General features: G+C 36.9%; 1 protein-coding gene across 1 annotated transcript in view; it reads left to right on the forward strand.

The window, feature by feature from the left end:
• fhod3b (formin homology 2 domain containing 3b) overlaps positions 1–17,627 on the forward strand; it is a 202,532-nt gene that overhangs the window by 138,967 nt on the left and 45,938 nt on the right. The window contains 4 exon segments of the mRNA XM_051866566.1: positions 11,841–11,935; positions 15,574–15,685; positions 17,149–17,243; positions 17,342–17,485. Of these exon segments, the coding sequence (XP_051722526.1) occupies positions 11,841–11,935; positions 15,574–15,685; positions 17,149–17,243; positions 17,342–17,485 (446 nt within the window).

A 17,627-nucleotide genomic window follows, 5' to 3' on the forward strand; every position in this document is an offset into this window, starting at 1 on the left:
CGTGATTTTTTTTCTCTCTATTGTGACTAAATTTCTTGTGATTGCTACTTCAATTCTCATAGCATTTAACTTTATATCTCGACCGCAACTTAACTGTGACTTTATTTTTTTGTAATTGACACTTTATTTCTCTAAACATTTAATATTTATCTCAACCGTGACTTCATTTCTCACAGTTGTGACTTTCTTACAATAGCAATGTTTTTCTCGTAAAGTTAAACCTTATATAATTTTTGTAATAATATATTATCAACTTTAATTTTCTCACAATTGTGACTTTATTTCGCACAATTGTGACTTTTTTGTAATTGATACTTTATTTCTCTAAAAATTCTACTTTATATCTCAGCTATGACATTGTTTCTCACAATTGTGACTTAATTTCTCATAATCGCTACTTTATTTTTCATAGAATTCAACTATACATCTCAACCGTGACTTTATTTCTCACAATTCTAACTTAATTTCTCTTCATTGCTACTCTGACATAAAATTCAACTTTCTCAACATGTCAACCATGACTTTTTCCTCACAATTTTGACTTCATTTCTCAGATTTACTACTTTATTTCTCATAAAATTCACTTCTCAGCTGTAACTTTTATTTCTTCCTGGTTGAATCAGTGCCCCCTTGATTTACCAGTTAGCTGTGACCGGGTTGGAGAGGTACAACAGTAACAGGACATAAGCGTTTTACACAGGGTTCGGCTGATTGCGTAATGATGAGCTCTTGCTGAATTTACGGCATCCAGAAACTGCTCGTAATGGCAATTTAATGGGCACCGGTAATAAAGCTGTCTCATTAGGAAACAGGGAGGCTAAATCAAAACCCAATCAGACCAGAAGGGAAGTCAGAATAAGTCAAAGTTTACGGGAAAAGTTCTTTGTCATCAGTTTGCCCCAAGAGCACAACCAGGCTATCGTGTCTGGTCGGGGTGAGAACCCACATTCTTTCTCTGTGGAAACATTTGCAGATTGTTTCTACTTTGTGGTGTAACAAAAGAAATATACCTGACTTTAACAGCACCGATAGCTGCGGCAGACTTTGTTTCGCTGGATTTAGAAAAGTGTTGAGTGCAGTAAAAGTTCCCTTGCATGTTGTGGAGAGTAGGACCTTGATAGAAGGCCTGTAGCCCTATGAAAATAAATGTAGCATGTTGAAAGACAGGCCCAAATTTTGGCTGACCCAGTTCTAGGGGAAATTTGAAATGTAAATGAAACAAATGAGGGGTGCAGAAGAAAAGACCATGAGAGAGAAAACAGAATGTTGCCAAGTTCTGGCCACTGCGTGTGAAATCTGGGACAGAGTCGTGGTAACTAATGGTTAAATACGTGAATCGAGAATTTAAAAAGCCTTGAGAAACAGACAGCGATCCCCAACTGTGAAGCTGGCCATGACTGAGGGATTACAGAAGGTTTCAGAAAGCCTGATTTTAACCTTTACTTCCACCCAGCCACAATATTCAATACAGTAAAAACTAGGGCTGCCCCCTAATAGTCGACAAGAAGAGGCTTAGTCGACCAAAATTTTATTAGTTGCTTAGTCATAGAAAAAAAAAAACCACAGGAAGTGGAGAAATCACGCAGTCTGTGATGGACAGATCGTTAACAGCTGGTCTATGTGGTAATTGCAGGATATCCAAACGCTCGCCTATCATTCATCAACCTCAAATATGGCTCATCATCTGAAACACGTTAGTAGTGACTTTACATGGCTGCTCATTTTAATGTTAACCTAGAAAAATGTGGGCTGTTAGTGTTTGTGCGGAGTGTGAAAGCTGAAAAGTAGCACACTTACTGCATGACGGCTAACATGGAGGCTCCGGTTCGATCGCTTGCACTTAAAATACTCCATCATTTTTGGTCATACAGATAAGAGGAATACATCTTTTGAATCTGTGAAGAGTCTACTTTTATTTGTGTGCACTCACAATAACAACAATGTTGTGCTTTTGTAAAATAATAAAAGCAAACAGGGTGCGCTTCCTGCCGTCTCTCTCTGTGAACTTGAGCATGCCAAAAAGAAAAAAAAGAAAAAGAACCCAAACTCCATGTAAACTTGCCTCACAGACATGAAAAATATATCTATAGAATAGAATCTATACAATATGTTTCATACGTAATCCGTATAAAACGCGCATATAGGCACATCCACTACTGCGGAGATCAGCATTGTCAACTGAAAATACAGGAAACACTAGTTTATCAATTAATTTTTAAAATGTTAAAGCAGTCTCCTTGGCATTAAAGGCTCTTTATTATGATTTACATGGTTATATTAATAAATGTGCGATTAGTCGACTATCGTTTAAAATGAACAACTATTAGTCGACCAGAAAAATCTTTAGTCGAGGCCAGCCCTAGTAAAAACAGTAACAGTGTGAAATATTATTATAATTTTCAGATGTAATGTGTTTTAAAATGTAATTAATTCCTGTGATGGCAAATCTGAATTTTCACATGATATCACATGATCATTCTAATCTGATTTGGGGCTCAAGAAACATTTCTTATTATTTTCATTGTTGAAAACAGTTTTTTCCTTGCTGAATAAAAGTATTAATTTCTTTCAAACGACAACAAAAATCTGACTGACCCCAAACTCTTGAACTGTATTGTATATCCTTCAGAGACTCTGTCAATCCCAGAATGCATTGCTACTAGCTCTATAAATTTTTTTATTCAAGATGGCAGGCGAAGTTGAGGGAATGTTGCCTTATTTTATCTAATTCTGAAAATGATTATTAATAATAATAATAATAATTAAAGCCAATCAACAGCATTTGTGGCATAATGTTGATTACTATAAATAATAGTTTCAACTCGTCCTGTGTTTTCTTAAAAAAAGAAGCAGCAAAAATCAAGGTCACTGTAAAGGCAGGAACACACCAAGCCGGCGGTCGGCCGTCGAGCAGTTTTTGTTCGTCGGCTGACTAAGTTTTCTCAGTATGCTCCACACGGTTTGCTGAAGTTGGTCCTCGTCGGCTTTTTTTCGGCCGATTCGACATGTTGAATCGGCGTCGGAGCTCGTCGGTCAGTCGGCCATCTGGTCATTCTGATTGGCTGTTCAGCTACTGCCACCTGCTGGTACGGAAAGGCATTTCATCTTACGCAGGTGCAGAACAGACGTGCTACTTGGCCGTCGGCTGTCGAGCGTTGGTTTGGTGTGTCAGGCCAACTTTAGCCCCAGACGCTGCCGACGTGAGCCAACCCCACAGTCTGCTTTCGTCGCAACTAGTTCGTCGACGTCGGTTTGGTGTGTTCCTGCCTTAAGGCTCTTACAATGGAAGTAAATAGGACCACTTTTGGAGGATTTAAAAGCCTAAATGTAAAAATTTTTAAAAGAAAATTACATTAATTCTTCTTTTAAATCTTGTATATTGTTTTAGCTGTAAAGTTGTTTATGGTATGTTGTCATGGCAGCAAAGTTGTAAAATTGGATATAAAAAAGTTTTTGTGATTTTTTTTTTTTTTTTTTTTTTTTTTTTTTTTCAAACTAAAATCATGTTCAGACGAAATTCATTTTATGGTAACCAACATTATGCCAAAAGTGCTGTCGATTGAGCTTAACTTGAAATGCTGTCTGTCAAACAAATGGAAGACAAGCAACATGTTTGACATCTGTTTAATTTTTTTTTAATGATTTTGTTTGGTGACAATTTAAACATCCTATCCAAACATATCTATTAGATGGGAATCAGTTTGGTTTAGCTCTCATTACCCCCATCTTTAATCTCATGTGCTCTCATTCAGAGCCGATGTGCTGAAACCATCCTGTTGGGAGCTTTCTGGAATGTTCTGGTCTGTGAAGCATATGAAGAGCAACTCATTATATCTCTCACCTGTCTCTCAGCAACTCTCTCACTGAACGCCCTGGCTGTCTGTCTGCAGGGTCGATCATGTCTTTACAAACAGTCAGTGATGTCCTTCGATATGGAGTGCGTGTGTGCTGCTCCGACGGGAATCTGGAAACATTGCAGCACCACGTGAACGAGCGCTATGTGCATGTGTCATTCCGGTAGTCTGTGTGCGAGCAGAAAAAACACATGTGGAATGTTGTCACTGACATGTTTTGAGTAATTAGCCTTGATTGATAAAAGATGAAGAGTCACTCCAGCAGCCAGCCACACACACCAGACGGCTGCACCTGGGAATCTTGGCCTGCGTGTGGTGCATTCATAACTCCTCATTCTCCCATGTGGAGACGCAGTAGACAGAGTTCAGCCTGGTCACCGCTCTGCTCTCCTTCGGTCTCTCTCTCTCTCTTGCTATGGGAATCTGGCAGCCGTTGTCCTGCAGGCTCTGCTCCAGCTTAAAGGAATCGTTTCAGGTACAATCCGGAGCTGTAAGCTGCAGAAGGTGCCAGGAAACGGTAACGTTTAGCAGTGCTGCTAAATGGGTTTTAGTGTCACAGTTGGGTCACGAGATATAAATGATCTTTTTCAGTTGTCGTCAAAGCCAGACCAAAACAAAACACTTTTTTAGCTTTGGATGAACTAAGACAGAGACTGTATGAGGAGGAGCAGACAGACGCTTTTATAGAAAAATTAATGGGAGAAATTGTAACACTCAATAAATCTCGCCTTATTATTAAAAGATCCTGTCGTCTTTTGGGGCAATATTTGTTTAAATTAATTTAATTTAATTTATTTAAAATACATTACAATCATGCTATTACCTTGAATAGACCTCTTCTGTGATGAATATGTTTTATTTTTAAATTAAAATTCATATAGATATTTTCTTTTAGTTGTAAAGTTGCACCACCCTGATATTTTTGTTATTATATAAAAAAGCTTCACTAAAAGGATGAGATTTTTGAAAATAAAGCATTTCAGTTTAGCAACAGTGTTTTGTTAAAATATGAAAAGGTTTTTGTAAAACTTTTGTCTGTCAAATCAAAGTCATTATGGTGCAACCACATTCAGGAAAAAATATATAGAGGGACACGATGATGAAAAACGTATATTTCAATGCTTTTGCGTTCATTCGTAATAGTTTTGTATTTCCCCAAGAAACATTGTGTTCGCTCAGAAAACCTTTGTGTTCCCTCGCAAAACCTTTGCGTTCCCTTGCAAAACTTTTGAGTTCTTGGAACACAAAAGTTTTTGCGAGGGAACGCAAAAGAATGCAAAATTTTGCGAGCGAACGCAAAGTTTCTCGGTGTAACTCAAAACTTTTGCGAGAGAACGCAAAAACATATATATTGTCCTCCCATCTCATATTTTTTCCATCACCATGTCCCTTTAGGGGCTCCGTAGGACCATCATGTCTATAGCTGTGTCCCAATTCAGAGGCTGCATCCATCGAAGGCCGCAAAGGTCAGACCGAGCGTTGTTAAATGGGACGGTGTAGCCTACGGAGGATTTTTATTGTTGCCTAGCAACAGTGACAGCTGCCCAGTGCTGCCGATTTAGCGACTTTCCCACCCCTTTGAGACTTTTTTCAAAAGCCAAATCTAGCAACTTCTTGGACAAACCCTACACTGTAAACCCTAATGCTCAAAATACTTAATTGGTTTGAGTAGGACAAACTTAAATTGAACAAATTAGTTCAGTTAAATTAACTGCTACGAGTATTTAGAACTTTCTTTTTCTTTTGAGTTCACAGCACTGACATATTTCAAGTACACTGAACTGTTTCAGTGTTTTGAGTTTTATGAACTCATTTCTTTTAATTTAGACTAACTTTAGTTTAACTGAAACTGGACTGTGATTTCTATTTCCCAGCATGCTTTGCCCATGGCACTCGAAAGGCAGAGTAAATGCTAAAATTAAGTGTTATATAATGTGTTTTTGTGCAAGATTAATGGTAAAGGAGATTTAGTAGTGATTAATGTTTTGTTATGCTAATTTAGAAGAGTTTCTGTTAATGTGGGTTTTTGGAGAGTTACCATCATGGTGACAAGTAGCGCATTTGGCTTGGTTTGAAAACAGGTAAGTTACATGTTTAAGTTGCTGTACTCATTTAGCAAGTGCTATACCATGCTATTATTAACATGTTAGCAAATTAGCAAGTTGGCATTTATTTCTTAGAGTTTACAGTGAAATAAATAACTAATTTGATTTGCAAGAATTCAAAATAAAAAGTTAATTAACTAAATATTTTATGATAATTTCTGTCAAAATGTATGAGTTAGCTAACTCAGTACTTCAAGGTAGGAGCAATTAACATGCATGAGTACTGCAAACTTAAAACTTGATAATTCTGCTTACTTAAAATTGGGAACATCATAACTCAAAAAAATTGATGTAACTGATTACCTAAAATTTTTTGAGTTAGCCCAACTTGTTCGGGTTTACAGTGTATCTATTCCGTGACTCGCCCACTGATCTACATAGTTATATTAATATAGATCAGTGGACTCGCCAGTATGATGTAATCTAGCGACATTTAGCAACCAGTTTTAGCTACTTTCAGCTGAAAACAATTGGCAACACTGCAGCTGCCGTTGATAAGTGGCAGTAATGTTTGTACTGGACTTTTTTGAAAGTTATATTAATTAAATTATATTACTTCTATTAAAATTTGGCAATTTTTCAAAAAAAAAAAAAAAAAAAAATGAATCCTGTCGTCACTGGTGCACAATGAATTCTGGGGCAAGATATGCTGAGAAGTATCCATCTGTTGTATCCTTCATTGCATGGGAAACAAAGGCCACATTTGGAGGCCACATTTGAAGGAGCCTTCGAATTGGGACAGCCTTCGTCATGCCGCTGTGGTGCAATCAGCCTTCAATGTGGCCTGATGCAGAAAGATGCAGTCTCTGAATTTGGATGCAGCTTGTGACAATATTTTTTAACAAGGCAAGATTAGTTCAGGTTGTTGAATTTTTCCCCCTTTTTTAAAATAATGATTTAGATGCGTACACTCACACATGAAAGGAAATATGTTATTACTTTTTACTTGATCATTACACCACTTGACTGAGTCATTAAATGTCAAAACCATATGAAACCAACATTAATACAAAGAGCACATTTCTAAAAACTTGGCATATTTTAGACACCATCTTTTGTCATTGACTCAGATGCGTTGTCTGTTGGTATGCTGCTGAACGTTTGTCTGCATTAACTGGCCCAGCCTAAAAAATACAGTTTTTAGTATTTGAGTTAAACTTAATGCTATGTTTTTACTATTGTTGATTTAATTGCTGATTTGAAATTTTACAAAGAAAATTCAGAATGCATGTACTGGTGAGTGTGTGGAGGTCTTGGACTCCATTTTAAAGCCTCTGTCCATGTATACGCATTCAGTCAGGCTTTAGGTATGCTATTTATCAAACGACCTCATTGTGTGAGTAGAGTCCAGTAGAGCTCATCTTTCTTTCAACGGTCTGGCGTGAAGAGAGTGTGTCAATCTCAGGACAAACACCATTTTGCTAAATGATTGTAGTATTTGAATGATGATCCTTACATGCATTCTAACAAACACTGGGTTAAAAACAACCCAATTTGGGTTGTTTTTATCCCAAAGTCTGGGTAAATATAGGACAGAACACATGTTAGGCTAATTTTACCTAGCAAATTGGGTTGTTCATTCAACCCAGTATAATGGGTTGATTTTATTAATTTGCTTTTGCTATAATACTAGCTTCTTCTTCTTCTTTTTTTTATTTATTTATTTATTTTTTTTAATTCATATATGAATTAGTGCTTACAGATTAATTTAAATCCTCTAAACGTTTGTAAATACTCCACACAACTACTCATTTACATGATGACTTCCTTTATTTTTGATGAGTATCATATTTTTGTCATGCGTTGCTCAGGAACGTACCAGGAGTAATCAAAATACTACTTATTAAACACTGAGAGAACAACAGGAGCTTTAGAAATCGCAAACACATGTTTAACAAACAATAATGGACAGGAAACTAACTCAAACAAAGGAAACTAAATGGCACACAGGTGAAGGGAATCAATAATGAGGGAAAATCAAATCAGTAACTGTGACAGCCAATAAGAAGCGGGAACATAGGAAACTGGGTCAAACTAAAAAGGCAAACAGGAACAGGGAAAACAGAACTAAAACTAAGCCAAAACTGAACAAAACATAATATAACCGTTACAATTTTACAGTTTTGAACAATTTATACTGTTTTTAATATGTAGCCTATACAATATTGCCTACATTTAAACGTGTTTAACAAACATTAGAAGTAAAAATTAAACATTTAGAAGTAATTCAGGTGTAATCGACAAATCTCTGTTATCCCGTTTCCACTATAACTGCACCCTGCGTTTCACTCATAGCCGAAATATGCTGTGGCTGACTCCATAAGCTTTCCATTTACATACAGTGAACAGCTCTCAGGATATATTTAACATTCAAAGTGTTTAATTTTAGTATCTTTACAAATAAATCATTTATTTTGAAGGTGCTCTATGTAAGAATGACAGCTAGTGGTTGAAATGGGTACTGCAGTCCAAATTCAAAATATTGTTTGCTCCGCCCCCGCCCCTCCTCCTCAGACTCGACGCTCTCGCGGGTTACCAGTTTGAAGACACGCAACAGGAGCGAGCTCAATTGACATGAGAAGGCGAGGAGACTTACACACTGTAAGATAATTAGTTGATTTATTGATTTATGATAAGTTGATATCGCGTTTTAATATGTTCTTGTTCATAGAGATTTTTAGATGGATGCTGAGGCTTTTTAGGTCAGGTAGAATCTGCGATCTCTGACCCATTTTGTTCGCTGGCTTCCATGGCTGCAATTCGCTGCATGCGTTTTCGGCCGACTGGCAATCTAGGGTGGCGAAATACTATTGGGTAAATTGGCAACGTGCGGTCTTGCACAGACCAAAACAAAAACAGAAATTCCGACACGCAACGCAAATTTCAAAGTGAAATAACTGGCTGTAGCAATGGTTTTCAGAGAAACGAGTATGTGAACTCAGCATGTTTAATAAATATCTGTAAACATATTATGGTATTTTTATGCTTTAGTACAGTCAAAAATTTACATAGAGCACCTTTAATGCAGGGCAAAAAGACATGAAAAGACAGACCCGACTGACCCAAAAGGCTCAACCCAGCATTTGGGTTGAAAAAAATAACCCTCTCTGTCTGTCTATGTATAGTATCTGTGTGACTACAGATTTGTCCCTTCAATGAAGCCAGAAATCTTTCTTCAGCTGAACTACGGCTCAGAAAGTCACAGTGACCTTCAACCCTTGTTGCTTGTGTCTTTGTCAGTGCTCTCAGTTTTACTTCTTCCTCCAGTGTTTTCAGTCAAATGGAAGCTATGTGATTTTAGTGGCCTCCTATGGAGTTCCCTGAGCTCTTGTTATGACCTGCTTTATGTGTCCTGCTACAAATGGAAGTCATGTTACGCTTGGGTGGATCAGCCTGCTCAAATGTTTTCCCCATTGCACTGCCACACAGGCTGAGATTTCAGGCTTCAAGAGCAATATTTAAACTGCACTATGTGTGCGTGTGAGTCTGTTTGTTATGACTCCTGCCAGTCCACGGAGTCTCTCAGCTTGAACATATGCTGCCTTTCACTCCTTGGAAGTTCCGACTTACAAGTTCGGAAATCGTAAATCGCAATAATGATTGGCATTCAAATCATTTTGGTCAGAATCAAATAGATGCATTTAGCAGTGTCACTACTAACAAAGATAGGAAGCATTTTTAGCACTCGTGTAATACAATGAAAAGCAAAATTTTATTTATTTATTTTATTATTTTTGTGCACAATCCTGTCACTTCAAAAAACTAATCACTGTTCTTCATCAAACTACACTTTACAGTCAACATTCAACATTGCAACTTTAAATCAGTACCAATATTTCCTTCTCTAAGCTCCGCCCCCTTGATTTCTGGTGTTAAGTTTTGAGGAAGATTTCAGCATGATTTTTTAGTAAAATGTGCAGTGGTAAAAAGTGATCAAATGGTATTGTTACATGGCTGGAAGGACATTGCAAAGCTTTTCTGCCGTGTCCCATTAAAGAATTTGTTAAATTACTACTGAAAATAGCATTTTTAGCATAGCATTTAATTAATAACATTAATTTACATGAACAGAACTGTTCCTAAAATGTATATAACACATTCACTATGGTACTATGAGGTCTTTAGTTACCATTCGTGATGATTATTGCATTAATAAATAAATGAAATGACGTCAATTTAGTAGCATTAATTGAAAATATATGCATGTTCGTTTGAGAATGAGGGTTAACAAAGATTAATCTACAGAATTAACTTGTCAGGATATATTTTAAAAAATAAAAAAAAAATAAAAAATGTTGTTTGCATTCTCTGGGTGCTTTTTATAAGTGACCAAGCAGTGACGTTTTACAATATTTATTATATATTTTACAGAATTTTTAGATAATTTCCAATATTGCATTATGGGTTATGTATTAAATTGAAACTGCATTTAAAACTATCCAAATACACAAGCTTACATGAGAAAATTGTGAGCGGCAACAGTTTGCTAAAGTAGGATTGGTCAGTAACGTTAAGCCGGGGCCTAGGGAATAGTCAGTTTGCTTCCACCATAGTTATTTAATTGACACGCCGCCAACTTGAAAAGTTCCACAACACGACTTGAATCCATTAACCTATAAATGTGGTTTTGTTGTTGTGTGTTTGTATATTTCTGTGCCAAGATTGAAAGTGTAACAGTCCTTAAAGTTTGTGCAAAGTTCAGTTGTTTATTTGAGAATGATTAACCTGTTAAAGGGAGCATATGAGTTAATGTGTGTGTCTGTGTGTGTGTGTGTCTGTGTGTGTGATACAATAACTCTTTGCAGCAGATTGTGTATTCAGACAGCTCCAGATGGATCTCATTGACACTCTTCACTTTGATCAGAGCAAAATCCTGCTCTTCACATATAGAGGATTGTATCTGTTTGTACTCTGATTAGTTTAAACTTTGGACACATATGTGAGGGTTCATTGGCGTGTGAAGAGTTTTCTTTATAGTTCGAGTTCTGTCACGACACTTCCCTCACCAGAAGACCTCCCCTGAGTTGCTAAGGAGCGCCAGTGATGTTTTATGAAGACAATGGAAACACTGACCACTGCTGTGCACATGCAAAGACACACACACAAACACACACACGCTCTTACACAGTGGTATGAAGCAGTTTTGCTTCGTTGTTGCATTTCAAGTGAAAATAATTTTCGAAGCACAGAATTTTGCTCAATTAATATTCAATACTAAAAACTTTAAGAACCTACACTTGCTAAATGTACTTGTGCATATGAGGAATAATCCAGTGGTGAGGTGGGCCAGAGGCTGAATTCATACTCCTGATACAAATCTCTACAAGTTCAAATCCCACGCTAGCACACATGAAATAAAGTTCGAATTTTATGCCAGTAGATGTAATTGATTAACTTGACTTAAAAGCATTGAACTTTTTATTGTGTTCCTGTGGCTCAATCATGGCACTAGCAACGCCAAGTTCATGGGTTCTGATAAAACCTATATCTCTGAATGCAATATGGTTAAAGCATCTGCCAAAAGCATAAATGTAAATGTATTTAACATTACTTAATGTTATCAGCAACAATTCATTAAAAAAAAAAAAAAAAAAAAAAAAAGGCAAGGCAATAATTCAACTTTCATTTTTATTCCAATAAAATATAATATTTATTATTATTTATTGTTATTTAATAATTGTAATTATTTTTAGTTTATCTCTATTTTTATGTGGTACGAATACTGGATAAAACAAAGGACTAGAATATCTAGGACTAGTGGTGGTGGGTTCAGTTAGCAATACCTAGAACACCTCAGCAACCATATAGCAATGCACTGAAAACCCTTAAAACCTGTAGCAACTTCAGTGTATTTATATCTCTCTCTCTTTCTCTCTTTTAGCTCTTGGACAAATCATGCTGTACGTGGATGGAATGAATGGGCTTATCAGACACAATGAAACTGTACAGTGGCTTTACACACTGGTTGGATCAAAGGTAAAGAGCATTTCACTGTTAAAATTGTAAATGAGTGTGCGTATTTAACTTCATGATGTTTTGTGCAGTGATTCTGGTGGGTCAAGTGATGCGTGATATAGGTTATTTGCATTTTATCATACTTGTGGCCGTGCGATATGGCTGAATATCAGCACGGCTGTGATTTGGCCTTAGGTAATCACTTAGTGTTGATATACAGCCATATCGCATGGCTACGAGTGTGATATTGCATTTATACAACAGTTCGACAGCACAAGTGTGCAAATGAATAAGAAACAACAACGGATTGTCTTTAAAACCCTCTTTTGTGAGGAACTACTTCCTTCCGCCATGGATTCAAATCTCAAGTTGACAGTTTAACTGTTGAGCTCAGGCCTCCGTAACTAATTCTAAAACGTCACTTTAGAACTATTAATGAAGGAACGTTGAGTCGCTTCATTGAAACTCATTGTAATGTGAGTACATTACCTGCATCTAGCTGATATTCTTCAGGTCAATCATAATCACAAAATCAGTTTGAATGTCCACTAAGGAAAGTGATATCTTTTTTTTTTTTTTTTGTCCTTTTAACATTTAAGACATTCCCATGGCAGCACTAGTCAATGCATTTGTCGGTTGTGTCTTGTAAGATGTTGTTTAAAGTAAAAACAATGTCCTGTTTCCTTGTTTCAGTCCATTTCAATATAAAAGTCTTTGCAACTGACTCACTCACTCACTTATAAAGACAGTTTTTGCCATCATCTAATGCCGTATTAATGCAACTTTCACTGAAGTCGAAATCTCTACCGGACTCTCTCAATAGTACAAAAAAATACAGTATGTTATTTATATAAAATATTTATTGAACAATAATATTTAAATGAACAACAATAACCATTATAACAGTATAAGAAGTAAAATAGAAAATAAACACAAACAAACAGTTAAAACGTACAAAAGCAGTGCTCTAGTTAGTGCAGGATTTAATTTCTATGTAAATAAAGTTATGAAACTTAATATAGCCCTTAAGCCAAATCTATTAGCTCTGGAACAAGTAATAGATTAATAAGGTCCAAAGATTGCCCATTTGATATATCCAAAACGAATTATACCTCATGTTTAAACACTATCTACATAAGAGCCAGCAGCAAATTCCCGAAGGACTGGCTGAGATGAAGCTGTTTTCTGCGGGTACATGAGCCCTGAACGGTCGCTGACAGCCTGAAGCTCACATCTCCAAAAGCGTCTAAACAATATCTGAGGTCTAAACAACTACATAAAAAAAACTCTTAAAACTACATTCCGTTACAAAATAACTGTAGTATCTATAAAAATATGGTGGTTTTGCTCGTCCGCCATGACACCTGCTGTGAGAATCAGTGTAACAAGTCATCCACTGGAAGGAGAGTGGAACAAACCCATGTGCAGTTTATTTAAAAGTGAACTGACTTGGCTTTAACATGAACATGAACCAACCTGCAGGTTACACAGACAATACATGACCACGAAACATGGCAAACATAAGGGGAAACGCACATGACAACAACAACAACCAATGACAAAGTGGAACTAATCAAACAGGAACCAATGAAAAGACAGAACTGATAACAAGGTGACAAGACAATAAACCAATGAGGAGATGGCACATGAGCTGTGTTTAAGTCCACTTGCTAATTTCCCTCCATCTCATTCACACAGTTGTACGTCATTGCTTATGTTGCACTACTTGTGGAACCCTTGCAATGGGTTTTAAATGGAACGCCCTTAATCACTTGTGGGTAAATTAAGTCCGAGCACTGCGAGTTGCTGTTGTGACGTCACAATCGTGTGGCATTGCGGTCTATAAATCTGCCTGAGTAGACTTACATATGAGTAGACTCACTCCCTCTGTCAAAATCAAGGGGTCGAGGGTTTGTCCAATGCTTGATGCTTAATAAAATTTAATTAATTATAAAAAATTCTAATAAAAAAAAAAAATGAAATGCAAATAATACAATTTTGACACACTAATCAGATTTGTGTATAATCTGATCAGTCATATGTATAATTTTGCATATTTCTGGGCCTATGCACTTTATGGTAATATTATTACATTTTATTGCTTGGTTCTAAAACCTGGTCTTGAAACAAAAGTAGATGAGAAACACTTGTTTCGAGAGCCTACCAGATCTAATATTTTGCTCAGAAGTAATGAATTCAATAAGGACCAAAAGGTTCTTTTTCTTGTATTTATGTTCTTCTTAGCCAGTGTTTGCAAATGTTTTAAGTTAAGGCAGCTTCCAGGTGTGCCAACTTGAACAATACTCATAGGGTGGCGTAGTTTTGCACGCAGTGTTCATGACTGACTTTCCTGTTTTTTCCCTGTATTTATGTTCTTTTAAGCCAATGTTTGTAAAGCATGCTTTAACTCAGCAGGGCAACTTCCAGGTGTGCCAGCACACAGACTGTGGCACGGGTTCTCACGGCACACAGTGTTCCGGGTTGATTTTTCTCTCTAAGTCCTGTCCAGCCCTCTAGTGGCAAACATGAGCACATATGATAGGACAGTTTTCTGTGATGGGTAGTTTTAGGGGTAGGGTTAAGGAATCGAATATACAGTTTGTACAGCTTAAAAATCATTATGGCTATGGACATAAGCCCCCATAAAACATGGAAACCCAAAACCCGTGTGTGTGTGTGTGTGTGTGTGTGTGTGTGTGTGTGAGAGAGAGAGTGTGTGTGTTAGAGGTTGGATGTGAATGAATGTTTGTGATCACCAAATCAGCAGATGTTTGAGCAGTTCTGTCCTGGATACATCAGTGTATCAGTGTTTAAATGCATTTCCTCCTGCCTCTTGTCTCTCTTCCTGTTGTATGGCACATGTGGAACACACTGTATGGTTTGAAAGAGCAGCTCTTACTTTATTAAACACAGATCTGTTTCTCCTCCTGTTCCTCCACTTTCCTCTATACCCACAATCACATTCCTGACCCTGTATTTTTTTGCTTTTCTTTACTTCTGTTTTATTTACTTTTCACTTTAGTCTATTGGATTTCAGTGGCTCTTCTTTCTTTCACCTTGTTTTCCTAAAAATATCATCTCTCAATGTCTCCATCTCTAATGCAGAAAGCATATGTATTTTTGGAAAGGAATTGTTTTTAAATCAATATTTATGTATTGTTTCCTGTAAAAATATGTGAACCTTGAAAATTACAGACACTTTACTTGAGAAGCAAAATTTTTAAGTTAATAAGGCCTGTTTTCAGAGTGTGTATATATACATATTAAATTAAGTTTATTTTTCTTACACCATCTAAAAAAATCCATTGGGTAAGAAAGGGAAAGAGAAAAACAGGGGTCATAACACAAGACAACTTGCAGGACATTTAAAGTAGCTCCTCCTCCTGTCAGTTTGCAGTCATGTGTCAGACGCTGTTATCAATATCCTCCATGGTACCCCTTCAGGAAAAAGTGTCAAGATATTCTCTGGGCTTTTACACCCTTTAATACGCAGTTAATGTAGTCTAGATGGTGTAAGAAGTGTAGGCTGAAGTATGTCATTTTATTGGGTGTAAAGGCAGATGTAAGATTAGTGTTGTTTATGTTGTTGTGCAGAGATAAATGGTGTTTCTTTCCTTTTGTGTGTGTGTGTGTGTGTGTGTGTGTATACATGTTTGCAGTTCCGGTTGGTTGTTAAAACTGCTCTGAAGCTGCTGCTGGTTTTTGTGGAATACACCGAGACCAACGCACCTCTCCTCATCCAGGCCGTCAACAATGTAGACACCAAGCAAGGTAACGTGAACTCATCACACAAACAAACACACATGGAAAGTGAAATACTCTTGGAAAGTTTTCACAGTGTCTCTGGAAATCCATTTCCAACTATTTTCTCTGTATTCCAAACTGAGCTCGTTTCCAGAGTCTGGCTGTTACAATGTTTGTGGGACAGAGATGATAGGGAGAGACTCTCTCCTCTGGTGAGGTTTGATTACTTTCAGGTTAAAACAGGAGAAGAGAGGAAGCAAGTGAAGCTGACAGTTAGACTGTTCATTCCAGCTAACAAAAATATGTAATAATATATAATATAAAAGAATGTTTTGCTAATGTTCCCACTTTAGTATATTTCTGAAGGTTCTCTGAACCAGATATCTTTGGACAAACGTTCTATTAATGTTAATTGAAGAACATTTGTTCATAACTTTGAGAGAACCTTGCCAAAAATGTTAGCTGAGTTGACTCTTTTTAAGATGGTAATTGCTCATATTATCAACCTCTGCTTTGGAAGTGCTTTATAAAATATGATCACCAGCAAGATTAATGGACTGCACTCATGGAAAAAGGTGTTGATAGGACCAGAGCTACTAAGATAAGACAGCTAGAATGAAAAAAGTTTAATACTGTTTTAATACTGTTACATAAGAGGAGAGAAGGCTGTCTCTGGTCTCCCAGTGAGACAGACAAGCTGGCAGATGAAGCAGAACGTCTTCTGCTATTAATCTACATAACAGACACTTTCTCCTTAAACTAATGCTGCTCATTTGCTTCTGAACCAGCCATATTTCAACTGATTTACTTCAAATACCACCAGAAGTGTATTAAACCACAGTTCTTTTAAAGGACTAGTTCACTTTGAAGTGAAAATTAGTCCAAGCTTTACTCACCCTCAAGCCATCCTTGGTGTATATGACTTTCTTCTATTAATAAATATCCATACACATCTGAGCTTTATAATGGCAGTGATAGGGATCAATGAGTATGAGCTGAAGAAAGTGCTTCCATCCACATCCATCCATCCATCATATCACTGCCATTATAGAGCTCAGATGCATCAGGATATTTATTAATATTTCTGCGATTATGTTCATCAGAAAGAAGAAAGTCATAGGATGGCTTGAGGGTGAGTAAAGCTTAGGGTAATTTTAATTTCAAAGTGAACTAATCCTTTAAATTCAGTGAATTCAAAATTCAGTTTTTGGGTCAATTACATGACGTTGAATTCAGGTCCAAATCTATTAATTTCTTCAGAAATACATTAAAAATTAAATAAATGTATACAGTTGCTTGAATGCACATCTATTTCGGAATTAGAATAATTTTTTATACTTTTGGTGGACATAAAGTAAAAAATGTTGTCAAGAATGTGTCAATAATGAAGAAAAAAGCCTCATTTAAAGTGAAATACTTGAAACGAAAACCTTATTAAATAGGTCTAAATTGAATAAATGGACATGGCCCTTTTATTTATGTGTATCCAGGCTGTAAGCCGTGGTCCAATGCCATGGAAATCCTGGATGAGAAAGATGGAATGGACACTGAGCTGTTGGTTTATGCCATGACTCTTATCAACAAGGTACCTGCACAATACTATGGTTCAAAGACTCTTTTTGCACACTCCCAGTTACATGTTGTTGCTATATATATTCTCACATATCTGTGGTGTTCCTCCAGACACTCGCTGGTCTGCCAGACCAGGACTCTTTCTATGATGTTGTTGACAGCCTGGAGGAGCAGGGCATGGAGGCCGTAGCCCAGAGGCATGTCAACAGGAAGGGCACAGACTTGGACCTAGTGGAGCAGTTCAACATTTATGAGGTTAGCGCATGATCAGTTTACTTTTCAATTGGACAGCATCTGATTGATCCAGAGGTTCAAATTCACACCAAGTCCAGTGTATCTGAACGGTATGAAACTATAAAATATTTGTGCACACTTTAGTCCACTTCTCACTATTAAC

The sequence above is a fragment of the Ctenopharyngodon idella genome, chromosome 16 (genome assembly GCF_019924925.1).
Source record: "Ctenopharyngodon idella isolate HZGC_01 chromosome 16, HZGC01, whole genome shotgun sequence".
In the NCBI taxonomy this organism is placed as follows: domain Eukaryota; kingdom Metazoa; phylum Chordata; class Actinopteri; order Cypriniformes; family Xenocyprididae; genus Ctenopharyngodon; species Ctenopharyngodon idella.